The sequence below is a fragment of the Oncorhynchus kisutch genome, linkage group LG1, assembly GCF_002021735.2.
Source record: "Oncorhynchus kisutch isolate 150728-3 linkage group LG1, Okis_V2, whole genome shotgun sequence".
Taxonomy (NCBI): domain Eukaryota; kingdom Metazoa; phylum Chordata; class Actinopteri; order Salmoniformes; family Salmonidae; genus Oncorhynchus; species Oncorhynchus kisutch.
This window is the reverse complement of record NC_034174.2, coordinates 46296249-46321798: the sequence shown is the minus strand read 5'-3', so window position 1 is coordinate 46321798 and position 25550 is coordinate 46296249. Positions and strand designations below refer to the sequence as shown.

At 44.8% G+C, this 25550-nt stretch overlaps 1 protein-coding gene across 1 annotated transcript in view; it reads left to right on the top strand.

Annotated features, from left to right (window-relative positions):
* The window catches only part of LOC109869219 (voltage-dependent calcium channel subunit alpha-2/delta-3), a 63011-nt gene extending 39551 nt beyond the window's left edge, over positions 1-23460 (top strand). The window contains exons 14-36 of the mRNA XM_031835494.1: positions 34-114; positions 1609-1683; positions 10871-10954; positions 11673-11744; positions 14607-14668; positions 15305-15372; positions 15532-15577; positions 16355-16452; positions 16635-16728; positions 17007-17102; positions 17216-17334; positions 19402-19479; positions 19680-19741; positions 19831-19875; positions 20066-20128; positions 20217-20287; positions 20375-20450; positions 20584-20624; positions 20737-20792; positions 20906-21023; positions 22122-22234; positions 22558-22640; positions 22836-23460. Coding sequence (XP_031691354.1) covers positions 34-114; positions 1609-1683; positions 10871-10954; positions 11673-11744; positions 14607-14668; positions 15305-15372; positions 15532-15577; positions 16355-16452; positions 16635-16728; positions 17007-17102; positions 17216-17334; positions 19402-19479; positions 19680-19741; positions 19831-19875; positions 20066-20128; positions 20217-20287; positions 20375-20450; positions 20584-20624; positions 20737-20792; positions 20906-21023; positions 22122-22234; positions 22558-22640; positions 22836-22928 — 1794 coding nt within the window. The 3' untranslated portion in view covers positions 22929-23460. The remainder of the gene's footprint in view (positions 1-33; positions 115-1608; positions 1684-10870; positions 10955-11672; positions 11745-14606; positions 14669-15304; positions 15373-15531; positions 15578-16354; positions 16453-16634; positions 16729-17006; positions 17103-17215; positions 17335-19401; positions 19480-19679; positions 19742-19830; positions 19876-20065; positions 20129-20216; positions 20288-20374; positions 20451-20583; positions 20625-20736; positions 20793-20905; positions 21024-22121; positions 22235-22557; positions 22641-22835) is intronic.
* The last annotated feature ends 2090 nt before the right edge of the window (positions 23461-25550 follow it).

Genomic DNA, 25550 nt, shown 5'->3' with positions numbered 1-25550 from the left:
ATACTCACTCTTTCTCTCCTCTCTCCTCTACAGAAGAACCAGGGTATACTCCTAGGGGTAGTGGGCACAGACATTCCTCTTCAGGAACTCATGAAGATCATCCCTAAACACCTGGTACTGGGTTTACTAACCCATGTTTATGACCCATTAGATGCCTTGTCATTTACTGTTGTACTGTACTCTACTTTATGTAATCAAGTATCTCTATATTAGAGGTCGACCGATTATGATTTTTCAACATCGATATGGATTAGTGGAGGACCAAAAAAAGCCGATACTGATTAATCAGCCGATTTTTATATATGTATAATAAAAAATATTTGTAATAATGACAGTTACAACAATACTGAATGAACATTTTTATTTTAACTTAATATAATACATAAATAAAAATCAATTTAGTCTCAAAAAAATTATGAAACATGTTCAATTCGGTTTAAATAATGCAAAAACACAGTGTTGGAGAAGAAAGTAAAAGTGCAATATGTGCCATGTAAGAAAGATAACGTTTTAAGTTCCTTGCTCAGAACATGAGAACATATGAAAGCTGGTGGTTCCTTTTAACATGAGTCTTCAATATTCCCAGTTAAGAAGTTTTAGGTTGTAGTTGTTATAGGAATTATAGGACAATTTTGCTCAATACCATTTTGTATTTCATATACCTTTGATGTTGGATGTTCTTATAGGCACCATAGTATTGCCTGCCTAATCTCGGAAGTTGATAGGCTTGAAATCATAAACAGCACTGTGCTTCACGCATTGTGAAGAGCTGCTGGCAAACGCAGGAAAGTGCTGTTTGAATTAATGCTTAAGAGCTTGCTGCTGCCTACCCCCGCTCAATCAGACTGCTCTATCAAATATCAAATCAAAGACTTAATTATAATATAATAAACACACAGAAATATGAGCCTTAGGTCATTAATATGGTCAAATCCAGAAACTAGCATTTTCGAAAACAAAACGTTTATTCTTTCAGTGAAATACGGAACCGTTCCATATTTTATCGAACGGGTGGCATTCATAAGTCTAAATATTTCTGTTACATTGCACAACCTCCAATGTTATGTCATAATTATGTACAATTCTGGCAAATTAATTACGGTCTTTGTTAGGAAGAAATGGTCTTCACACAGTTCGCAACGAGCCAGGCAGCCCAAACTGCTGCACATACCCGGACTCTGCTTGCACAGAACGCAAGAGAAGTCACACAATTTCCCTAGTTAATATTGCCTGCTAACATGATTTCTTTGAACTAAATATGCAGGTTTAAAAATATATACTTGTGTATTGATTTTAAGAAAGGCATTGATGTTTATGGTTAGGTACATTGGTGCAACGACAGCGCTTTTTCGTAAATACACTTTTAGCGAAGTAGGCCGTGATTCGATGATAAATTAACAGGCACCACATTGATTATTTGCAAAACTGGACAAGCTAGTTAAACTAGTAATATCATCAACCATATGTAGTTAACTCGTGATTATGTTAAGATTGATTGTTTTTTATAAAAATGCCAAAAATGCAGATTACCGATTATTATGAAAACTTGAAATCGGCCCTAATTAATCGGCCATGCTTCTACTCTATATATTGTTTTTATGCCTTCAGCTGGGTATCCACGGTTACGCCTTTGCCATCACAAACAACGGCTACATCCTGACCCATCCGGACCTGAGGCCACTGGTAACACACTGTCTTTTAAACACACTCATACACTATGTCCCCTGCCTAGGGTTGTAAAATCAAAGGTTTCCTCAGAAATAATGGTTAGAGGATTCAGGATTTCCTGCTTATCCCCTCCTTATACCGGGCATCGTCGAAGCAGGATTTCTGGAAAACCTGGGAATTCTGGGAAAGTTGCCTGAATTTTGCGACCCTACCCCTGTCCCTAACCCCTGTCCCTAACCCAAGCCTTGCCACAATGCACTAACCCTAACCCAAAAAGCCTTTACACATACTAATCTTTGGAGTGGTTAAACAGCTACAGTACATTGCAGTTTTCCCCTCCCCACTCAAACTCCTCCCAGAGAGTCTTAGCAAAATTGTTTTTTAAACATTTTTTTAAACATTTTAATTGAAAACGATCACAATAAGGTACTTCATTGTTACCCAGACATTTGATATTGAGATACAAATGGCTGCATTGGACCTTTAAAGATTTTCTCCGGAACTTTGGCGACTACTGAACGACTATTTCCTGCTTTGGGCCAGATGTGTCAGTGTGTAGTTCATACATGCATAATCTATGAGCAGAATTACTGTCTTACCTCAATTAACCACAAAATCCCTAGTTTCTTTTTTTGGAAGCTGTGCTGCACTATTTTCCCTACATTTTCCCCCAAGTGGGTCAGCCTCCTAGCAATTCAAGTTCTTGCCAATGAGCTTTTTCCACATTTTGTTACGTTACAGACTTATTCTAAAATGGATTTAAAAAAAGTTCTCAATCTATCCACAATAGCCCGTAACGACAAAGCAAAAAACACGTTTGTAGAAATCTTTGCACATCTCTAAAAAAACTAAACAGAAATATCACATTTACATAGGTATTCAGACCCTTTACTCAATACTTTGTTGAAGCACCTTTAGTCTTCTTGGGTATGACGCTACAAGCTTGGCACACCTGTATTTGTGGAGTTTCTCCCATTCTTCTCTGCAGATCCTCCAAAGCTCTGTCAGCTTGGATGGGGAGTGTCACTGCACAGCTATTTTCAGGTCTCTTCAGGTTCAAGTCCAGGATCTGGCTAGGCCACTCAAGGACATTCAGAGACTTGTCCCGAATCCACTCCTGCGTTGTCTTGGCTGTGTTCTTAGGGTCGTTGTCCTGTTGGAAGGTAGACCTTCGCCCCAGTCTGAGGTCCTGAGCGCTCCGGAACAGGTTTTCATCAAGGATCTCTCTGTACTTTTCTCCATTCATCTTTCCCTCGATCCTGGCAAGTCTCTCTGCCTTTTTGGCAAACTCCAAGCAGACTGTCGTGCCTTTTACTGAGGTGTGGCTTCCGTCTGGCCACTTACCATAAAAGCTTGATTGGTGGAGTGCTGCAGAGATGGTTGTCCTTCTGGAAGGTTCTCCCATCTTCACAGAGGAACTCTTGAGCTCTCTGACCATCGGGTTCTTGGTCAGCTCCCTGACTAAGGCCCTTCTCCCCTGATTGCTCAGTTTGTCCGGCGGCCAGCTATAGGAAGAGTATTGGTGTTTCCAAACTTCTTCCAATTAAAAACGATGGAGGCCGCTGTGTTCTTGGGGACCTTCAATGCTGCAGAAATTCTTAGGTACCCTTCCCCAGATCTGTGCCTCGACACAATCCTGTCTCGGGGGCTCTACAGACAATTCTTTCGACCTCATGGTGTCACGCCTTGGTCATTGTATTTTGTGTTTTCGTTATATATTTGGTCAGGCCAGGGTGTGACAGGGGTTTATGTTATTGTATTTGGGTTTGTAGTATTTGGGATCGCGGCTGATTAGGGGTGTTGTATAGGCTTGGCTGCCTGAGGCGGTTCTCAATCAGGAGTCAGGTGATTCTCGTTGCCTCTGATTGGGAACCGTATTTAGGTAGCCTAAGTTTCTCTTTGTATTTCGTGGGTGATTATTCCTGTCTCTGTGTAGTTTCACCAGATAGGCTGTAATTAGGTTTCACGTTCCGTTTGTTGTTTTTTTGTATTTATTAGTTAGTTCATGTATCGTTCCGTCATTTGTTTTCATTAAAGATCATGATTAACCACCACGCTGCATTTCAGTCCTCTCCTTCAACAAACGAAGAACGCCGTTACAGAATCACCCACCACATACGGACCGATCGGCGTGGTAACAGGCAGGAAAAGCGAAAGGAGGACGTTATGGACAGCAATGGCATGGAGTATACGACGTTGGAAGAAATCAACAGGTGGGCGGCCGACCCAGAGAGAGTGCAGGAGCCCGCATGGGATTCGCTAGAGCAGTGCGAAGAAGGCTATAGGCGAATGGAGTTGGAGAAACAGACACGGCGGCGCTGAGTGAAACCCGAAAGTCACCCCAAAAAATGTATTGGGGGGGGCTCAGAGGGAGAGTGGCTGAGTCAGGAGATGGACCTGAGCCAACTCTCCTTGTTTATCGTGAGGAGCCAAGGAGGAGACCAGAACCAGAGCCGGTGTTAGAGGTGAGCGAAGCAGAGACTGTGAAGGTGTTAATGGGGAAAGTGGAGTGGAGAGTAATGAGGGAGTTGCTAGCTTGGTGCTATAGATATCATATTCGTCCGACGGATCGTGTCGGGGATTTGATGGCACCTGAGTTAGCGCTCCATACTCGTCCTGAGGTGCGTGTTAGTCGGCTGGTGAAGTTGGTGCCAGCCTCACGCACCAGGCCTCCTGTGCACATCCCTAGCCTTGCACATCCTGTGCCACCTCCACACACTAGTCCTCCGGTAGCAGCTCCCCGCACCAGGCTTCCTGTGCGTGTCCTCGCTCCAGTATCCCCAGTGCCCGCACCACGCATCAGGCCTACAGTGCGCCTCGCCTTTCCTGCGCTGTCGGAGTCTCCCGCCTGTTCAGCACAGCCAGAGCCTTCCTTCCCTCCTGCGCTGTCGGAGTCTCCCGCCTGTTCAGCGCTATCAGAGCCTTTCTTCTCTACAGCGCTACCGGAGCCTCCTGCCTGTTTGAAGCAGCCTGAGCTGCCAGTCTGCATGAAGCAGCCAGAGCTGTCAGTCTGCAAAGAGCTGCCAGTCTGCAAGGAGCTGTCAGCCTGCATGGAGCAGTCAGAGCTGTCAGTCTGCAAGGAGCTGCCAGTCTGCAAGGAGCTGCCAGTCTGCAAGGAGCTGCCAGTCTGCAGGCTGCTGTCAGCCTGCATGGAGCAGTCAGAGCTGTCAGTCTGCATGAAGCAGCCAGAGCTGTCAGTCTGCAAGGAGCTGCCAGTCTGCAAGGAGCTGCCAGTCTGCAAGGAGCTGTCAGTCTGCAAGGAGCTGTCAGTCTGCAAGGAGCTGTCAGCCTGCATGGAGCAGTCAGAGATGTCAGTCTGCAAGGAGCTGCCAGTCTGCAAGGAGCTGCCAGTCTGCAAGGAGCTGTCAGTCTGCAAGGAGCTGCCAGTCTGCAAGGAGCTTCCAGTCTGCAAGGAGCTGCCAGTCTGCAAGGAGCTGCCAGTCTGCAAGGAGCTGTCAGTCTGCAAGGAGCTGTCAGCCTGCATGGAGCAGTCAGAGCTGTCAGTCTGCAAGGAGCTGCCAGTCTGCAGGGTGCTGTCAGCCTGCATGGAGCAGTCAGAGCTTTCAGTCTGCATGAAGCAGCCAGAGCTGCCAGTCTGCAAGGAGCCCTAGGACCATGCCCCAGGACTACCTGACATGATGACTCCTTGCTGTCCACAGTCCACCTGGCCATGTTGCTGTTCCAGTTTCAACTGACCTGAGCCCTAGGACCATGCCCCAGGACTACCTGACATGATGACTCCTTGCTGTCCCCAGTCCACCTGGCCATGCTGCTGCTCCAGTTTCAACTTCCACCTGACTGTGCTGCTGCTCCAGTTTCAACTGTTCTGCCTTATTATTATTCGACCATGCTGGTCATTTATGAACATTTGAACATCTTGGCCATGTTCTGTTATAATCTCCACCCGGCACAGCCAGAAGAGGACTGGCCACCCCACATAGCCTGGTTCCTCTCTAGGTTTCTTCCTAGGTATTGGCCTTTCTAGGGAGTTTTTCCTAGCCACCGTGCTTCTACACCTGCATTGCTTGCTGTTTGGGGTTTTAGGCTGGGTTTCTGTACAGCACTTTGAGATATCAGCTGATGTACGAAGGGCTATATAAATAAATTTGATTTGATTTGAGTTGTCAGCCTGCATGGAGCAGTCAGAGATGTCAGTCTGCAAGGAGCTGCCAGTCTGCAAGGAGCTGTCAGTCTGCAAGGAGCTGCCAGTCTGCAAGGAGCTGCCAGTCTGCAAGGAGCTGTCAGTCTGCAAGGAGCTGTCAGCCTGCATGGAGCAGTCAGAGCTGTCAGTCTGCAAGGAGCTGCCAGTCTGCAGTGTGCTGTCAGCCTGCATGGAGCAGTCAGAGCTGTCAGTCTGCATGAAGCAGCCAGAGCCGCCAGTCTGCAAGGAGTTGTCAGCCTGCATGGAGCAGTCAGAGCTGTCAGTCTGCATAGAGCAGCTAGATCCGCCAGTCAGCCATGATCTTCTAGATCTGCCAGTCAACCAGATTCTTCCAGATCAGCCTGTCAACCAGATTCTTCCAGATCAGCCTGTCAACCAGAATCTTCCAGATCTGCTAGTCAACCAGAATCTTCCAGATCTGCTAGTCAACCAGAATCTTCCAGATCTGCTAGTCAACCAGAATCTTCCAGATCTGCTAGTCAACCTGAATCTTCCAGATCCGCCAGCCAGCCAGGATCTACCGGAGCCTACTACCTACCTGAGCTTCATCTCAGTACTGGGCTTCCTCTCAGTACTGGGCTTCCACTCAGTACTGGGCTTCCCCTCTGTTCCGGGCTGCCCCTCAGTTCCGGGCTGCCCCTCAGTTCCGGGCTGCCCCTCAGTTCCGGGCTGCCCCTCAGTCCCGAGCTGCCCCTCAGTCCCGAGCTGCCTCAGTCCCGAGCTGCCCCTCAGTCCCGAGTTGCCCCTCAGTCCCGAGCTGCCCCTCAGTCCCGAGCTGCCCCTCAGTCCCGAGCTGCCCCTCAGTCCCGAGATGCCCCTCAGTCACGAGCTGCTCCTCAGTTCTGTGGGGTTCTGGGTGAGGACTATTAGGCCATGGTCGGCGGCGAGGGTGGATTATCCCAGGACGCGAAGGGGAGGAACTAGGACATTAATGAAGTGGGGTCCACGTCCCGAGCCGGAGCCGCCTCCAAGGACAGACGCCCACCCGGACCCTCCCTATGGTTTTGAGGTGCGTCCGGGAGTCCGCACCTTGGGGGGGGGGTTCTGTCACGCCTTGGTCATTGTATTTTGTGTTTTCGTTATATATTTGGTCAGGCCAGGGTGTGACAGGGGTTTATGTTATTGTATTTCGTATTGGGGTTTGTAGTATTTGGGATCGCGGCTGATTAGGGGTGTTTTATAGGCTTGGCTGCCTGAGGCGGTTCTCAATCAGGAGTCAGGTGATTCTCGTTGCCTCTGATTGGGAACCGTATTTAGGTAGCCTAAGTTTCGCTTTGTATTTCGTGGGTGATTGTTCCTGTCTCTGTGTAGTTTCACCAGATAGGCTGTAATTAGGTTTCACGTTCCGTTTGTTGTTTTTTTGTATTTATAAGTTAGTTCATGTATCGTTCCGTCATTTGTTTTCATTAAAGATCATGATTAACCACCACGCTGCATTTCGGTCCTCTCCTTCAACAAACGAAGAACGCCGTTACACATGGCTTGGTTTTTGCTCTGACATGCACTGTCAACCGTGGGACCTTATATAGACAGGTGAGTGCCTTTCCAAATCATGTCCAATTAATCTAATTTACCTCAGTTGGACTCCTATCAAGTTGTAGAAACATCTCAAAGATGATCTGTAACGCTCATCTGAAGAAGAGGGAGTGGACCAAAGCGCAGCTTGGTACATGTTCGTGATGTTTATTAAAATCTGAACACTAGAACAAAATAACAAAGAGCAAAAATGACCATGAACAGTTCTGTCAGGTGCAGAAAAACAAAACAGAAAACAACTACCCACAAAACACAAGTGGGAAAAAGCTGCCTAAGTATGATTCTCAATCGGAGACAACGATAGACAGCTGCCTCTGATTGAGAACCAAACACAACGAAATAGAAAACATAGAAATAAAGAAACTAGAATGCCCACCCTAGTCACACCCTAGCCTAACCAAAATAGAGAATAAAACCCTCTATATGGCCAGGGCTCCGGACTGGAGGCTGTCGCTGGTGGCTCTGGACTGGAGGGCGTCGCTGGAGGCTCCGGACTGGAGGGCAGCGCTGGAGGCTCCGGACTGGAGGGCGGCGCTGGAGGCTCCGGTCTGGAGGCCCTCGTTGGAGGCTTTGTGCCATGTCTCACCACTGAAGGCTTCTTTCCATGGATCATCACTGGAGGCTTCTTGCCATGTATCATAACAGGAGGCTTCGTGCCATGGATCATCACTGGAGACTTCGTGCCATGGATCATCACTGGATCATCACTGGAGGCTTCTTGCCATGGATCATCACTGGAGGCTTCGTGCCATGGATCATCACTGGAGGCTTCTTGCCATGGATATTCACTGGAGGCTTCTTGCCATGGATTATCACTGGAGGCTTCGTGCCATGGATCATCACTGGAGGCTTCTTGCCATGGATATTCACTGGAGGCTTCATGCCATGGATCATCACTGGAGCCTTCATGCCATGGATCATCACTGGATCATCACTGGAGGCTTCTTGCCATGGATCATCACTGGAGGCTTCATGCCATGGATCATCACTGGAGGCTTCTTGCCATGGATATTCACTGGAGGCTTCGTGCCATGGATCATCACTGGAGCCTTCATGCCATGGATCATCACTGGAGCCTTCATGCCATGGATCATCACTGGAGGCTTCATGCCATGGATCATCACTGGAGGCTTCGTGCCATGGATCATCACTGGAGGCTTCGTGCCATGGATCATCACTGGAGGCTTCTTGCCATGGATCATCACTGGAGGCTTCTTGCCATGGATCATCACTGGAGGCTTCTTGCCATGGACCATCACTGGATGGAGGAGACGTATGGGCAGTCTGGTATGTGGAGCTGCCACAGGGCTCACCTGGCTGGGGAGACATGCAAGAGGATTAGTTCTGGGCGCAGGCACAGGACTCACCAGGCTGGAGAGACATACAGGAGGCCCTGTCCTAGGCAGAGGCACTGGATACACTGGGCCGTGGAGGCGCACTGGAGATCTTGAGCTAAGACCCTGCACAACCCGTCCTGGCTGGATGGTGACTTTGGCCCGGCACGTGCGGGGCGCAGGCACAGGACGCACTGGGCTGTGCAGATGCACTGGAGAGACAGTGTGCAGAGCCGACACAGGATGTCCTGAGCCGTAGAGACGTACTGGAGGTCTGGAGATCAGGGCTGGCACAATCCTTCCTGGCTGGATGCGGGGAGCTTGGATGTAGCGCACCAGGCTAAGAACGCGTACTGGAGACACCGTGCGCTCCACCACATAACACGGTGCCTGACCAAAACATTTTTTGGGGCTGCCTCTCGGGCTTCCTTGCCAGCCATGTTCCCTCATAACGCTGCCTCTCAGCTTTAGCTGCTCCCAGTTCGGCGATACTCCCCAGCCTGCCTCCAGGGTCCTTTCCTGTCCAGGATTTCCTCCCATGTCCAGGAGTCCATTACACGCTGCTCCTCCTTACCATGCTGCTTGGTCCGTTGGTGGTGGGTAGTTCTGTAACGCTCGTCTGAAGAAGAGGGAGTGGACCAAAGCGCAGCGTGGTACGTGTTCATGATGTTTATTAAAATCTGAACACTAGAACAAAATAACAAAGAGCAAAAACGACAACGAACAGTTCTGTCAGGTGCAGAAACAGAAAACAACTACCCACAAAACACAGATGGGAAAAAGCTGCCTAAGTATGATTCCCAATCAGAGACAATGATAGACAGCTGCCTCTGATTGAGAACCACACCCGGGCAAACACAAAGAAATAGAAAACATAGAACTAAAGAAACTAGAATTCCCACCCTAGTCACACCCTGGCCAAACCAAAATAGAGAATAAAACCCTCTCCATGGCCAGGGCTTGACATGATCAATGGAAACGGGATGCACCTGAGCTCAATTTCAAGTCTCATAACAAAGGGACTAAATACTTATGTAAATAAGATATTTCTGTTTATTACATTTTTATAAATTAGCAAAAAATTCCCCCAAAACTGTTTTCACTTTGTCATTATAGGGTATTGCGTGTAAATTGATGAGGATTTTTATTGACTTATTTTAGAATTAGGCTGTAACCTAACAAAATTTGGAAAAGTCAAAGAGTCTGAATACTTTCCGAATGCACTGTATGTGACATAGTACACCATTTTCTCAGGCAACTTTTTGCTCGTGAGCATTACTTTCAGAACTACTGGCTAAAAAGTAAAGTATAGAAAAAGTACCGGAGAATCTCTTTAAATAAATAGTTTAAATACAGACACTGAATGCCTGTGTTTTGAAAAACAGAAAGTGTCCTTTTCTGTTACATGACAGACTATGTTGACCACATACACGTAAACAGTGTGAGTGTGTATTACCGAGGAAGTTTGGGAGACTCAATCTGTAATGCCCACCTTTTCCTTTGATGTATGCATGCAGGGAGGGATACAGGCCATTGCTACTACTGTAGGGCTGGCTGGCCCTGGCTAACTGAGCTAACACTAACCCAGAGGTAACCCTCCTGTCCTGTAACTGTGCCATACAGAGACTAGACCACAGACACTCACTCTCTCTCTGGGACCCTGCATGGGTTCCACTGGAAACTGGTGCTAGTGGATCTGTGTGTAACAGTGTCTATGTGATGTTAGTACCTCTCTGTGACACTGTGTGTGTTTGTGTGTGTATATGTGTTTTAGAATGTGTTGGTTTTAAATGTACTGTAAGTGTGTGTTTCTCTGTGCTGTGACTGTGGTTGTCTCTTTTGAGGCTGTACTAGACCCTACTGGACTTTGTGTGTGGGACTGGACATGTTTATGTGATTGGTTGTTGATTGAACTGATCAATTTGGGATTGCATTTTGGGGAGTTCTAGCCTGGTGGAACCAGACTGATCTCACGATAGCTCACATTTGGTTTGAGCACAGCGGTCAGTCTGCTTAACCTGGCTAGGATTGTTCTGGTTTTGAGCAAGACTGTGTGAACGAAGCCTTGTATAGGTTCACTCTTAACTTAGCTGTGCACCCAAACCATCCACAACGAAATCTAGACTTCCTCAACTGTTCCCATCAAATGTGTGTTTCCTCTGTGCCTCAGTACCAGGAGGGCCAGAAGAGGAGGAAACCCAACTACAGCAGTGTGGACCTGTCAGAAGTGGAGTGGGAGGACAAGGATGACTTTGTATGTCTAAATCATGACGTAACAAAACATTAGACACACACTCATTATAAACTACTACTGCCTTTACTATACTTAAAGGGATACTTCGGGATAACTTTCCCAGAGTCAGATGAGCTCATGGATACCATTTTTATGTTTCTGCATCCAGTATGAAGGAAGTTAGAGGTAGTTTCGTGAGCCAATGCTAACTACTGTAGCGTTAGTGCAAGGACTGGAGGTCTATGGTATCTACTAGCATGCTATCAGTCACCTTAGACTTCCAGTCATTGTGCTAACGCTGGTTAGCAATTGCTAGTTAGCAACATTCTTCAATCAGCACGCAGAGACATACAAATGTTATCCACAAGTTCATCTGACTCTTAGGAAAGTAGATAAAGGGCTTCATTCAAATCCTGAGGTATCCCTATTTATTTAAATAACCTGGAACGTCCACTCAGTAAGAATTGCCACTGTTTTCCAAGGAGTTTTTTTTTTTTTTTTTTTTTAACAAGTCAGTTAAGAACAAAGTCTTATTTTCAATGACGGCCTGGGAACAGTGGGTTAACTGCCTGTTCAGGGGCAGAACGACAGATTTGTACCTTGTCAGCTCGGGGACTTGAACTTGCAACCTTCCGGTTACTAGTCCAACACTCTAACCACTAGGCTACCCTGACGCTGTATACTCTAAGTCAGCATGGACTCTTTGCATCCTGATAAATATCCTGTTCTTATGTTACAGCTGCGTAATGCCATGGTCAACAGGAAGACTGGGACATTCTCCATGGAGGTGAAGAAGACAGTGGACAAAGGGGTGAGACTGAAGATTACATTACAAAAATTACACTCTCCTCTTTGAACCCCTTAAGGTCTATGGGCCCGGGAATGGGTTAACATATGGAATTGTTTTAAGAAAGCCAAACCAAGGATCATTTAGCTATTTGATTTAGAATTTTAGGACCCCTAAAAAAAAGTTATTTCATCAAATGTGGCCTTAATGCTATTAGCCCATAGGAACACATTGAATACATTGCAAAACAGATATCCCCAAAAATAAATAAAAAGGAACTATGTTTTGCAGTGTAAGTCCTATATCTGAGAGATCTACGAAAGATCAGGATATCTTTAAAAAAAGGTTTTAACCAAATTGAACCACTTTTTTATGTTCTAAACTACTTCCATATATGCTTCCATTTATTTTTTAAACTGGTACCGGGCTACCTTCAGACGAGGCTTATGGGGTGGGCTTCCTAGAGCAAAACAACCAGCATGTACGTGTTCGTGACAGTCTAACCTGTTGATGGTGGGGTCATATTAGTGCAAAGTTTCCCAAACTCTGTTCTCTTTTCCCTCCCCCCTAACACTACACAGCTGATTCAAATGATGATGATTAGATAATTATTTGAATCAGCTGTGTAGTTTGTTAGGAAATTATGATTAATATGACTGAACAAATCATTTTAAATGGAACTGTAACTAAGTAAACTTATACTCTGTTTTATTATATCTGATTAACTATATGGGTTGTGGACTTGTGGACTGTGAAAACAGATAAGGTCGTTAGCCTATGGTTGACCCTACAGAAACTTAGCTCTGGGGTTTTTAGATAAGGCAGTGAGTGCATTCCTAGGTTTTCTGTTAATTAAAACTGTCAGTTCAGTGGTGATCGATAATGTTGAGGGGTCAAAAGTTATCTGGGAGTGTGTTAGTAAGTTAGAATGAACTTTTCACCTTACTTTGTCCCGGTCGAGAGGGGATTCTGTTAAAGCAATGAAATGAGGTCATGATCTCTATATAAACTGTTGCACGTGATTAAGTGGGAGCGCTCTCCGAGAATGTCTATTTTATGCAAACAAGAAATCTTAGAAATTCTCATAGAATAGATTAAGGGCTTTAAATTGATAAAAGCACATTGGCATAGTTCAATTACATTAACAAGTTCTAGGGCAAAAAAAAACTACATGTGCACGCCTTTGGGTCCCAAGGACAGAGTTTGGCAAACCCTGTATTAGTGTGTAGGTGTTACGCCCCTGAAAACAGGGGAGAAATAATCACGAGAGTGATACGGTGTTGTATTCTCAATTTAACGTTTAGTTCAAACATTTCACAAAAGTAACACATTACAAAACAACAGAAAAACCATTATACAAATAACACAGCAAAATATCTTATTAACAACGCGTATGTTCATTCACAATCGACATAAAATGGCAGCTACTCTCAGTACGATGCTATTCTTCACTTCAACCGAGCAGGGCTAATATTACTCTCTTCAAACTTAACTCTAACTTCCTCAAGACGTTACTAAAACACACCTTAAACACTCTTGACATGTTAGTGAGTTATAACATTTAATTACTATTTTTATCATCAATAAAGTACCTGAAAACAGGGGAGAAATAATCACGAGAGTGATACGGTGTTGTATTCTCAATTTAACGTTTAGTTCAATGAGAAAAGACCGCGATTTTCCCCAGGAATATGGGTGGAGACCAGAGCAATCGATCTCCGGCTCATAGATTAAGAGCATTTCGTAGATGACAGATGAACACTTTTAGGCACCACAAAATCAAGTAATCAATATAACGTTTACACATTACTCTCACAATTCGTACCCTTTGACAGATTTTAACATTAACACAATTATATGAATGTTATCAATCTCTGTCAACTAATACTGAATGCATCTTTTTAACCGTAGATGTTTTAAGATCCTCACATACTATGAACTTACTAATACTTTTTCATGTATAACAGGCTATGAATATTTCCTTTAACCTGTTACATAGGCTAAACCTTTCACACGCTACTGTTGATGAATAGATACATGAGAAACGAGACCAAGTTGAGACTCTGGACAAGGCGGATAAGGTATAGTAAAGGCCGTTTATTCAAGAGTAATGATATCTGGCAAAGCGTGCTGCACGGCCCCATTCGTCTAGTTCTTACGGAACTATCGGAAGAAGAGACTGAAACATGATGGGCAGTCCATTTTATACATTGAAATGACGTAGGTAGATTCTGGTAGTCCTGGCTTCTGGTAGGTTGCTTGTAGGTGATAGACAGTCCCCTCCAGCCTGGTGTCCGTATCCCATTGGTTCTTGACAGAGTTCTTTGTCTTTGGAGCCCATCCCGAAGGGGGGTCGAGTGTGTGTTTTAGGAATTTCAGTGTATATGTTCAGTGTATATGTTATCTCAGTCAGCCCCCCGTACAGGGTTGTACCAGTGCGATTAGTATCTACAGAAGGACAGGGGGAGGGGAAGGTTATAACACAGTGTGCAAGCTATAGTTTGCATGGTTAGGCCACAGGCAGACAACAGTCAGTGAATGCGTTATTACATGTGTTAATATGTTATTACACTACCGACAAGAAGTTGGCAGATCGGTGGTGCCGACTGACGCTTGTGGGGGTCGTAGAGCAAAACGGAGAATGTCATCGTGTTTGTGAGAATCTCATCTTCGGACGCTACAGACGTTTTCATGAGAAGACCGAAGGCCGACACCGGCGTAGCCCATTCAAAACAGAGTCTCAAAGTCTCTAGCGTAAACAGACTTTTTTTTTAATGGGGATTCTTTGATTATGCTAATTCGATTTCCGCAGGGGCACGGACTTCATCTTTTCATGAGATCCACTGGATGACTCCTCATTCTTCATGCTTTTCTATGTGCTTTCAGAAAAGACTCCTGAAGATGCACAATGACTATTTCTACACTGAAGTCAAGGGAACTCCCTTCAGGTAAGAGGAGATGCTTTGAGAGTAGGGTACACGCTTCTTTAGTTTTTCAGTGAGTGTAAGTGCCATGTGTCTCTGTGTGGGCCCATTTCCCAGACACAGATAACACCTAGTCCAGTGGAGGCTGCTGAGGGGAGGAAGGCTTATAATAATGGCTGAAACGGCGCGAATGGCATCAAACACATGGTAACCTTGTGCTTTATGTATTTGATACCATTCCACCTATTCTGCTCTAGCCATTACCACAAGCCAATTCTCCCAGTGTATTATGCCACCAACCTCCTGTGGCCTAGTCCTAGACTGAAAAGCATTTTTATTTTTATTTAACTAGGAAAGTCAGTTAAGAAAGAATTCTTATTTGCCAAACCCTAACCTGGACGATGCTGGGCCAATTGTGCGCCACCCAATGGGACTCCCAATCCCAACTGGTTGTTATACAGCCTGGAATCAAACCAGGGTCTGTAGTGATGCCTCTAGCACAGAGATACAGTGCTTTAGACCGCTGCGCCACAGTGGAGAATCACCACTGAACATTATTTTAGTCCAGGACTAGGCTTTATTCTGTGTTTGGGAAACCAGACCTAAGAGTGTAACTGACTTCTCTCTGCTGCTCAACCTGCCGTGTGTTTCTGTGTTCAGTGTCGGAGTGGCTTTGTCTAGAGGCCATGGCAAATTCTTCTTCAGAGGAAACGTCTCAGTGGAAGCAGGTAAGAGTCACTCACTCAACGAACTGAGAGCTTCATCAGTTTCATAGACGTTTATGGATATTCTGTACCTGTGGTCTGCCTGTTCTTAAGGCCATATATCAGGGCACTCAGCCTGGCCCTGTTGAAGCATCACTTATCTGATGTTCATGTGCTTTGCAGGGCTCCTTGACCTGGAACAGCCAGATGTTGCGCTGGCAGATGAATGGTAATGCAGGGGGTTTTGGGTAATGTGGGGGGTTATGAGCTTGGGATTGGTCAGTCAAGCATTATGTAGGTTATTGCTTTCGGTGGGTGTGTTCGTAAATTCACTCTGGAATGCCAGTGCGCACTCAGTGTGCGCTTTGGACTTTTGTAAATTAAGAGCATTGTAAGGTTGTCTTTTGGTAAATTCAGAGTTTTGCTCTGAGTGCACATTGGACGCTCTGGCCGAGGAGTAGGGTTGATCCGAGCGTTCTCACCTCGAAGGCTGTCAAGCACCCAAGCTAACTGGCTAAATCTTGCTAGCTTGCTAGCTAGCTACTTCCAGACACAAATGAGAGAACACATCACTGACCATTTTACTCGCCCAAGCAGAGCTGGTTAGGCTGCGTTCATGTTATCTAGAGCATTGGTGACTGTAGCTGTGCTGCTGGCAATAATTGAATTATGTTTATTTGCCGTCACTTACTGAGACCTGTCATATTCAACGAGTGTTTGCACGTTCGTAAATTCATCAGTTATTCTGCGCTCTGGTACACTCAGTCAAGAGTGCTCTGAAACCTGAGTAGATGGAGTGAAATTATATGTTTGTCTTAGTAGGCATGTTATGTTGAGCCATGTGATATAACAGCATGTCTGTCTATGTTCTGTTCAGCTGAAATGCAGCAACATGGGTTATTTGCCTGAAATAGTGTGCCACTTTGTATATTTTTCTTTCTGTAATTTAGTTTCTGTTGGTCAGCTCCTCAAGTGTTTTGGGTGTGTCTACCTATTCCTTTGACAGGACGTATTGCAACACAGATGAGCACCATGAGCACCGCTCCCTCTCCCAGATCCAGGCCATTAAACTCTACCTGACCGGACGCAAGCCACACATCAAATGTAAGTTACACCACACTGGGATCTATAGGCTACTGGGGTTTCATTATACATCCTGGGAAGTCATATAACCTAGCTGTAACCCTAACCCTCGCTCCAACCCTAGCCTTAACCCTAACCTTATATCCTGTCTGTAGAGGACTTGGTAGTGTTTCCAGGACTGAACCACTCCCTCTCTGCTGTAGGTGACAGGGAGCTGGTCCAGGAGGTGTTGTTTGATGCTGTGGTCACAGCCCCACTGGAGGCCTACTGGACCGGCCTGGCCCTCAACAAATCAGAGTGAGTCTAGCCCACTAGCTCCTGAACTTGAACTAACTCCTCCTCAACTCCTTTATGCAACACGCCTCCCTCTGTTGCTCTCACAGCTCTTTGCGGGGTTGGTGGTGGTCGTTAAACAGTTCAAAACATCAACGACATCAGCGCGTCACTAGGGCTCTCTGCTTTGATCACCCTTGTGGTTCCCGCCTCTTCCCACAATCCTCTCTACTCTGTGGTATCGTGATTGTGCTGAATGTATTACTCTTTGTTTTCATTGTTTGTTTGCATCACCCCAACAGGAACTCAGACAAAGGAGTGGAGATTGCTTACCTAGGCACACGCACTGGCCTCTCTAGAACCAGCCTGTTTGTTGTCCCAGAGCACCTATCCAATCAGTGAGTACGATACTGAGCATCTGGCCAATCAGTGCAACAACTGAGACAAAGCAATGTACCAGTGACTTGTAGTCTCTCCTCTGACTCCTTCATGACCTCCTGTGTCTCATCAGAGACTTCCTGACAGCAGAGGATAAGGAGGGGGTGTTCAACGCTGACCACTTCCCTCTGTGGTACAAGAGAGCAGCAGAGCAGGTTCCCGGCACCTTTGTTTACTCGATCCCCTTTGGAGGTATGGAGACACTTACACAAAACGTACCTTTACTCTATGTCCAGAATCCCCTCACCTTAAACACACCCGCACTTAACACAAGGCGTTACACCATCATTTACTTGCACTGTATTTCAATTAAGTTGTCTTTGAAATACAACTTCATTTTACTTTAATCAATATACAGTTTCTCTAATATACATTAGCTCACTCTCTCCCTTATTTGTAATTGAGTGTCATCTGTAGCCTATTTTCCTCCTCACCCCACTCAATAGATCTCTTTAGTTAACCCTGTCTACTGTATCTCTGTGGGTTACCGTAGAGATTCGGTGTGTCTCTGATAGGTTTTACCATGAAGATTTAGTGTATTTGTGTCACTGATATAGGGTGTAGTTAGCCTCGTCACTCTGCACACATTAATCTGGTGTCCCGTAGCAGAAGGCGACACCGTGAACCCCGAAAACCAGAAGGCTGGTAAATGTTTATCTATTTCAACTTTTCCTGTCACCGAAGGCAAATCTATAACCCGGAATTCCCTACCAGTTTTTACGGACTATCCACTCTGTGAAAATAAACGTTTAAATCCAACTTTTCCAGAGTTTACCGAATTCCCACCATGTAACCTGTGAAAGGCCGTACATTTTCACTGACAAAATCCTAGGCGGGACAGCACGAAATGAGACGCAGAGACGTGACTTCAACAAAAAAAGGAAACTGTATTCGGTGTTCTTTCAACTCTCCCCGGGACCGTAAAAACTAACAGTTGGTACCAAACGCCAATCCAACAGCTTGAGCCAAACCATTAACAGGACATACTACTGTCCTGGAATTCACCATAGTCTCTGGCTCATCATCACTCTCCCCCCTCTGCCCCTTCAGGTCTTTAGAGAGCACAAACAATACTCAGTCAATTGGCCCCAGGTGAGCACATCAGTAGTGGCTGTGCTGCAGCCCACCTCCATCAGAGGGCGCAGTCGGACCACTTGACCAGTCTGAGCCCTCACACACCCTAAAGCCAAAGGTTCGTTGCCAGCTGAGATCACGCGGTAATCTTGCATGGCGACAACTACGGAGTATGGGACTAGGGAGTGACTTTTGGAAAATGTGGATTTAAACGTTTATTTTTACCATAGTTCACACACTTTATATCCCGTACCGATCGGTAAGGCATTCCGTATTATAGTTTTGCCTTGTGATGGGAAAAGGTTCACGGAAATAGGTCAATCAGAGGGGATGATAAATATGTTATCGGGGCACGGGATGTGGCCTGCAGTGACAGGAGACTAGATTAATGTGTACAAGTCTCACTGAGCGAAGAGGCTAACTACACCCTTTATCAGAGACACAGATACAGCGAATCGTCATGGTAACCTATCAGATATACAGTACACATGGTTAACTAAAGAGATCTATCGAGTGGGGTGTGGGGAAAAAGGCTACAGATGACACTCAATTACAAGTTAGGGAGAGTGAGCTACTGTATATTAGAGAAGCTGGGTTGTACAGCTCATCTCTCACTGCTGTCTGTAATTAATGTGCCCCACTTTCTTCCCACTGAGGGAAAGAGAGGATCAGGATCACACTGTTCCCTGTTGTCTACCAGCCTCTACCTTCCTCTAACTGCTCTCATTCCTTAGTCTGTTGTAAAATATCCCTCCTTTACTATCACCTCCCCTGTTTAATAATATAACCTCCTCCAACAATCCCTGTCCCCAGACGTTCTGTAGTGCTAGTACCAGAACTGTTTGTTTTTCATAAGAACACATCACTCTCTCTGTCAGAATCACTTCAAACATCCTGGTTGTAGGCTACTGATGGGATTCCATCACTGAGTGTAGTACTGTGGTTTGCTATTGCCTGCTGAAAGCTGTGGGTATGGCGCCATCTTTTGGTTAGAAAATGAGTATTCCCTTTTGTTTCTGTGACTTGGTTTTCCAGCTGTGATTATGCTTAGGTGCTGAGGGTGGAATGGAATATATAGTGTATTTTATAAGATCTTTTGAAATGGTAGGAATTGTTTTCCATTTACACAACATTTGTTGATTGAGGCTAATATCTGTGCTTCTGTGTTCCTGTTTTTCACTCCAGGAAATGAGAATAAGAGTGTGGTTTTGGCCAGCACTGCCATACAACTGCTGGATGACAGGAAGTCGCCTATTGTTGCCTGTAAGCTCCCTGAAAAAGACCCTACCTTCTCCCTGACATAGAGAGCTACTGTACCTGTTATAGGCTTGTAACTAATATTTTAAACAATATAAAAAACCCTTTGAAGACATGTGAAGAAACTCTTTAATACATTTTTAATTCCTCTTCTAGATGTACAGTGTGCTGACTGTTATGTTTGTTTTTGTTAAAACCCACTATAGCTGTTGGGATTCAGATGAAGCTGGATTTCTTTCAGAGGAAGTTCTGGACCGCTAGTAGACAGGTAGACACACACACACACAATATCCAGTGCTGTGAGACATGCTTTATGGATTATTCTAATCATTTATTCATCTTATTGATTCGATCCAGTGTGCTGCTCTGGATGGGAAGTGCACCATTAGCTGTGATAATGAGGTAAGACCAGACAGTAGCTGTCTGTCACTGGCTCATGCTACTTCCTGCTTCGTAGCCTGTGGTCCATGTCTCAGATGTTCTACTTCCTGTCTATACTGTCTGACCTTTCTGTTTCCTCTCAGTATTGAATTATTAAATGACGTCATGCCTTGAAGATCTGAATTAATGTTCCTTTCTTCATTTCTAACAGGACATCAAATGTTACCTTATTGACAACAACGGATTTATTCTGGTCACAGAGGACTACTCTCAGGTACCATAAATTATATACTAGACGTGTGTGTGTGTCCTGTAGCTCCCCTGGTTCTTAGTATTTGCCTTTAAATAAACATCTTCCTCAGACGGGGCTGTTCTTTGGAGAGGTGGAGAGTGCTGTTATGAACAAGCTGCTTCTCATGGGCTCCTTCAAAAGGTTAGAGGATAAATCATGTTACAGTCATACCCTGAACACACACACACACACACACTCAATGAATGGTCTATATTCTCCTCTCTCTAGGATCACTCTGTATGACTACCAGGCTCTCTGTAGAGTGTATGCTGGCAGCAGTGACAGCGCACGCTCTCTATCACATGTAAGTACTGTCCCTAAATATTGTCACATGTAAGGACTCTCCCTAAATATCACATGTACATACTGTCCCTAAACTACTCATCAGACTTACATACATCCAGTCAATGCTATTTATTTAATTTCTTCTCTCCCAGCCCTTCTCCATCGTGAAATGGCTCTTGACCAAACTTGTCATGTGAGAACAATAAAATAATCACCTTGATACGATAAAATAATGAGATGCACTGATTATCAACCACAGTACATATTATTGTATTATTATATCAATGTATGTTTGTTTTCCTCAGTTTCCTGCTGGAGTTCAACCTTTACAGCTGGTGGCATGTTGATCTCTCAGTCAAAGGTCAGTGTGTGCAAGAATATACCTTGAGGTGTGTGTGTGTGGGTGCTTGCACACATGGGAGTGTGTGTCTTTCATGTTTTTATTATGTTAAGATTTACATGTCCCATTTCCAGCCCAAAGGTCGAGGGGAAAGACCATGATGGTGCCATGTGACACGGAGTACCCTGCATTCGTCTCTGAGCGTACCATCAAAGAGACCACGGGAAACATCGACTGTGAGGGGTGTGCCAGGTACTTGTAACACAGTTACCTTATCTGTGTATTAGGCACCGATAAACTCACTTAGCCTGTGTGTTGAAGGTGTATACACAATACAGGGTAATTTCATGCGTTAGTTCTGGGATAGGCGTCCCGCTAGCGCAACTTCCGGTGAAACTAGAGAACGCGCAATTCAAATAAATAATCATAACAATTATGGCTATTAAACATTTAGGTACATACAAGCGTCTTATATCGGTTGAAAGCTTAAATACTTGTTAATCTAACTGCAGTGTCCGATTTACAGTAGGCTTTACAGCGAAAGCATGTCATGTGATTGTTTGAGGACTGCGCCCCACATCAAAATATTTCTCCACCATGTTTCATAAATTCACAAATGAAATACTCACATACTTTCTGAAATACTTACTCTGATTTGTCATCCAAAAGGTCCCAGCTATAACATGTAGTGTCGTTTTGTTAGATTTAAAATCCTTCTTTATATCCCAAAAAGTATTTTGTTGGCGCCATCGATTTGAGTAATCAACTCGTTCAACATGCCAAGATAGGAATCTGAAAATCTACCCCTAAACTTTGTTTCAACAAGTCAAAATGTTTTGATTCAAACCAAAGATACCATAATGTAATTAAGCTATAATATTTCATACGGAAAGAATTATGTTCAATACGAAAACGATATTAGCATGTGCGTGTCATCGTGCACATACACAAGTCTGTCCCTGTAGGAAAACTCATTTTTCTTACTTGTTTTAGAAGAAACAAGCCTGAAACCTTGAACAAAGACTACTGACACCCAGTGGAAGCCATAGGAATTGCATACTGGGAGCTAGATTTAATTATTTCCCTATACGTTCCATTGTAAGAGCATGGGCTCCCCCCCCACCCCACATTTTTTTTTATAACCATGTCTATTATAGTCTCCTACATTATTTTAACATTTCTACAAACTTCAAAGTGTCTTCTTACCAATGGTACAGGTACTGGTTTCAGGGCCTGAACAACAGGCAGTTTACCTTGGGCACGTCAGTCAGACAGGAAGTGGAGAAAATGGAGACCTAGCCTTATGTTAAAAGCATGCACTCAACTCTCTCTTTCTCTCTCACTCCTCAGATCTTTTGTAATTCAGCAGATTCCCAGCAGTAATCTCTTCATGGTCGTCGTGGACAACAAGTGTGACTGCAGCTCTGCCCCCCTGGTTTCCATGGATCCCATCGAGATTATGTATATCCTTTACTAACCCTCTATAAGTTTGAGGTGTTGGAGTGTATTGTTAATACAAAGCTTTTTAGTTTTTTTAATATAAATGTCTTGTAAGTGAACTCTGAACTTAGACTTTAGTTTTCTGAGAATGTGAATAGCTTCATTGTCAGAGGTATTAATACATTTCTCATACATGTAGCTATTTATGAAGCGTGCATTACGGTTTGGTTTTCTCATCATGCTAGAATGATGTTGCAGAAACAGTCACCACGCTATCAGTTAAATGTATCGGAGGTATCTGAGGTGTGGTTCATCATCAGTATTTCTATCCTTAACCCCTCTGCACACAATGAGTCTCTGAAATGTGACAGGCTGAAGTTTCAGAAAGACAGAAAGCGGCCAGAAACGTGTCATCCTTTTCACCCCGAGGTACGCAGTGTAGATATGTGTCTGCATCACAATTCTGTGATTACACGGAAAGTACATGAACGCCTGTTTATGAGTGTTTAATAACATGAAATTAAGCATATGTGACCATCTGTATATTGTCTGAACCATGTATTGTATGTATTAATTCATTTCTATGGTCTGAAACTCCTGTGATGCCCCCTGTGTCTGATGCAGGAGAATGCCATGGAGTGTGGAGGAACAGCAGGCCTCTCTGCCCCCCTTACAGCAGCACTGCTCCCCCTACTGGCCACTCTCATTAGCAGGTGACCACACCGCCCTCGAGGCCCACCTTCCTGGACCCAACACTGGAGAGATTGATAGACTGGCGCACCATCAAATGCTGACAACGCACACGGAGCCTCGCCAACAAGAAGAACTTGCTCACAACTGAGTTACTTATTACCAACAGAGAGATGGACCAATTGTAAATCAATCTCCCTGACCAGCAGAGAAATAACAAATTAGACATTGTTCAAGAGAAACAGAACAATATTCAAAGGGGAAACAATATGGGACATTATACAGAAATAAATATACCTGAGAGCAGCAATGAACGGGTTTCACAGGATGACAGAAAGGACACAAGATCAGTTGGATAACAAAGCCAGCCCTCTGTGATGTAGGCACTATCTTCCTTTATGTGCAGTCAGTGAAAGCATTACCATGTTGATTTAAATCTCAGTTGGTTCACTCCACATTAGCGTTCCAAAATACCTCAATACACTCTCACAGCTGTAATACGCTGACTGTGCAAGCGGCAAGACAGGATTTTACAGAATAAAAGATCCACTTTTCCCTACGTTCAGACAACATAACACGGGCAACGATATGTGATTGTACAGCTATACTAAACACAATATTTGACATAATTTATTGTATGAGACAAAGTCCACTTGATCAATAGTTATTGCTCTAATACAGTAATATTGTGTCACTGATGACGATGAGATCTAGAGTGCCACCATTTGGTCTGGTGCAGCCATTTAAGGTTGCAGTGACTTTATATTCACACAGCTACTAAGGACATACAAGGTTTACATACCACATTTCATTGCCCCTTGTCCATCAGCTCAGTTCTTATAGCCAGTTACCCATGGTGGAATTATCTGCAGGGTTTAAAATTAACTTTTAAAGAAACTTGTCCTTCAGACAAATACTTTTTTTTCTTTTTTTTTTCTTGTCCGAACGGTTAAGGAGAACTGGCCAAAACCTCCCTCTGTTAAGGTGAGTGCAATACAGATACTTGCAAAGGCTACAAGTCCAGCGTTCATCAAAGCACAGCTCCCCTGCCAAGACCTGCCTGCACTCTTGGCTCTGCCTTATGTCAGTGTCTCAGAGTTCTGGTCAGAGTCTTGTAAGCAGGCACAGGTGTGAGCAAATAGTTCATGATTTAGTGATATCTTCCCTTACAAGCTGTCCTACAGCTTCATCACACTATCCCCATCCTGGGTGGAAAAGACCATCCCTGAGTTGTTCCAAAGCCACGTAGTACCTTTGAACTACACTGGTGGCTGCCAGTCTTGCACTGGTCATGCTCCCTGAGATTGTTGGGCTCCCGTCGACGTTCCTCCCACTGAAAGAGATGCTGCTGGTGCTTCCCGTTGCTGAAGAATGCTGGAAGTACCGTCGCGTAGATGCTGGAGGTCAGATGACCCCTATCGTGTGCTAGATACAGCAGTCCTGGATGCAGAACAGCCTCTCTCCGGGAAAATACACAGCAGAATGGAACCCCGGCCTGTGATAACCCAATTGGGTCGTGGGTTGACCTCCAGTCGGCGGGATGGCCTGCCGGGTCGTACCGGAGTGTCTGCAAATGAACAAGGAACAAAGGGTTTGAGTTGTTTGAAATGCACGATAGTTTCGGGACCTCTCTCCGCCAATTCTATGCGGCACAGGACATCTAAAACCTGCTCTACCACTTGGAAAGGGTGTTTGTAGTGTAACAGTATAGACTTTACGTCCGTCCCCTCGCCCTGACCTGGGCGCGAACCAGGGACGCTCTACACACATCAACAGTCACGCTCGAAGCATCGTTACCCATCGCTCCACAAAAGCCACGGCCCTTGCCGAGCAAGGGGAACCACTACTTCAAGGTCTCATCAAGTGACGTCACCGATTGAAACGCCACTAGCATGCACCACCGCTAACTAGCTAGCCATTTCACATCCGCCACAGTAGCACCTCTGAAACTTAGGACATACCCCCCCCCCCCCCCCCCTGCTTCTTAGCCTTATTTCGAACCCAAACCAATTCACCCACAGATTAATATAGATAATTGGCCCGAAAATCAAAGCTAGCCTTCTGCTGACCGGAGGCACTAGCTTGGTGTCTTTTCACTGACCGCACTAATGTTGACAAAGTGTCATCCAGCCATAATACATATTCACTGACAGATGTACATTTTTTTCCCTGTGATCTATGTCAAGCATCACATTGACGAGAAGAACAATTTCTTAACCTCTAGTGACTCCCCATCCCGCATGAGAGAGCGTAATCATCGACTGACACTAATTAGCATAACACAACGGACATAAATATTCCTAGAAAATATTGTGAAGTGAAATATATTGAGACACAGCTTAGCCTTTTGTTAATCACCCTGTCATCTCAGATTTTCTAAATATGCTTTACAGCCAAGCTAGACAAGCATTTGTGTAAGTTTATCGATAGCCTAGCATAGCATTTTGTCCAGCTAGCAGCAGGTAATTTGGTCACGGAAATCAGAAAAGCAATCAAATTAAATCGTTTACCTTTGATGAGCTTTGGATGTTTTCACTCACGAGACTCCCAGTTAGATAGCCAATGTTCCTTTTTTCCAAAAATATTATTTTTGTAGGCGGATTAGCTCCGTTTGTTCTTCACGTTTGGCTGAGAAATCGCCCGGAAATT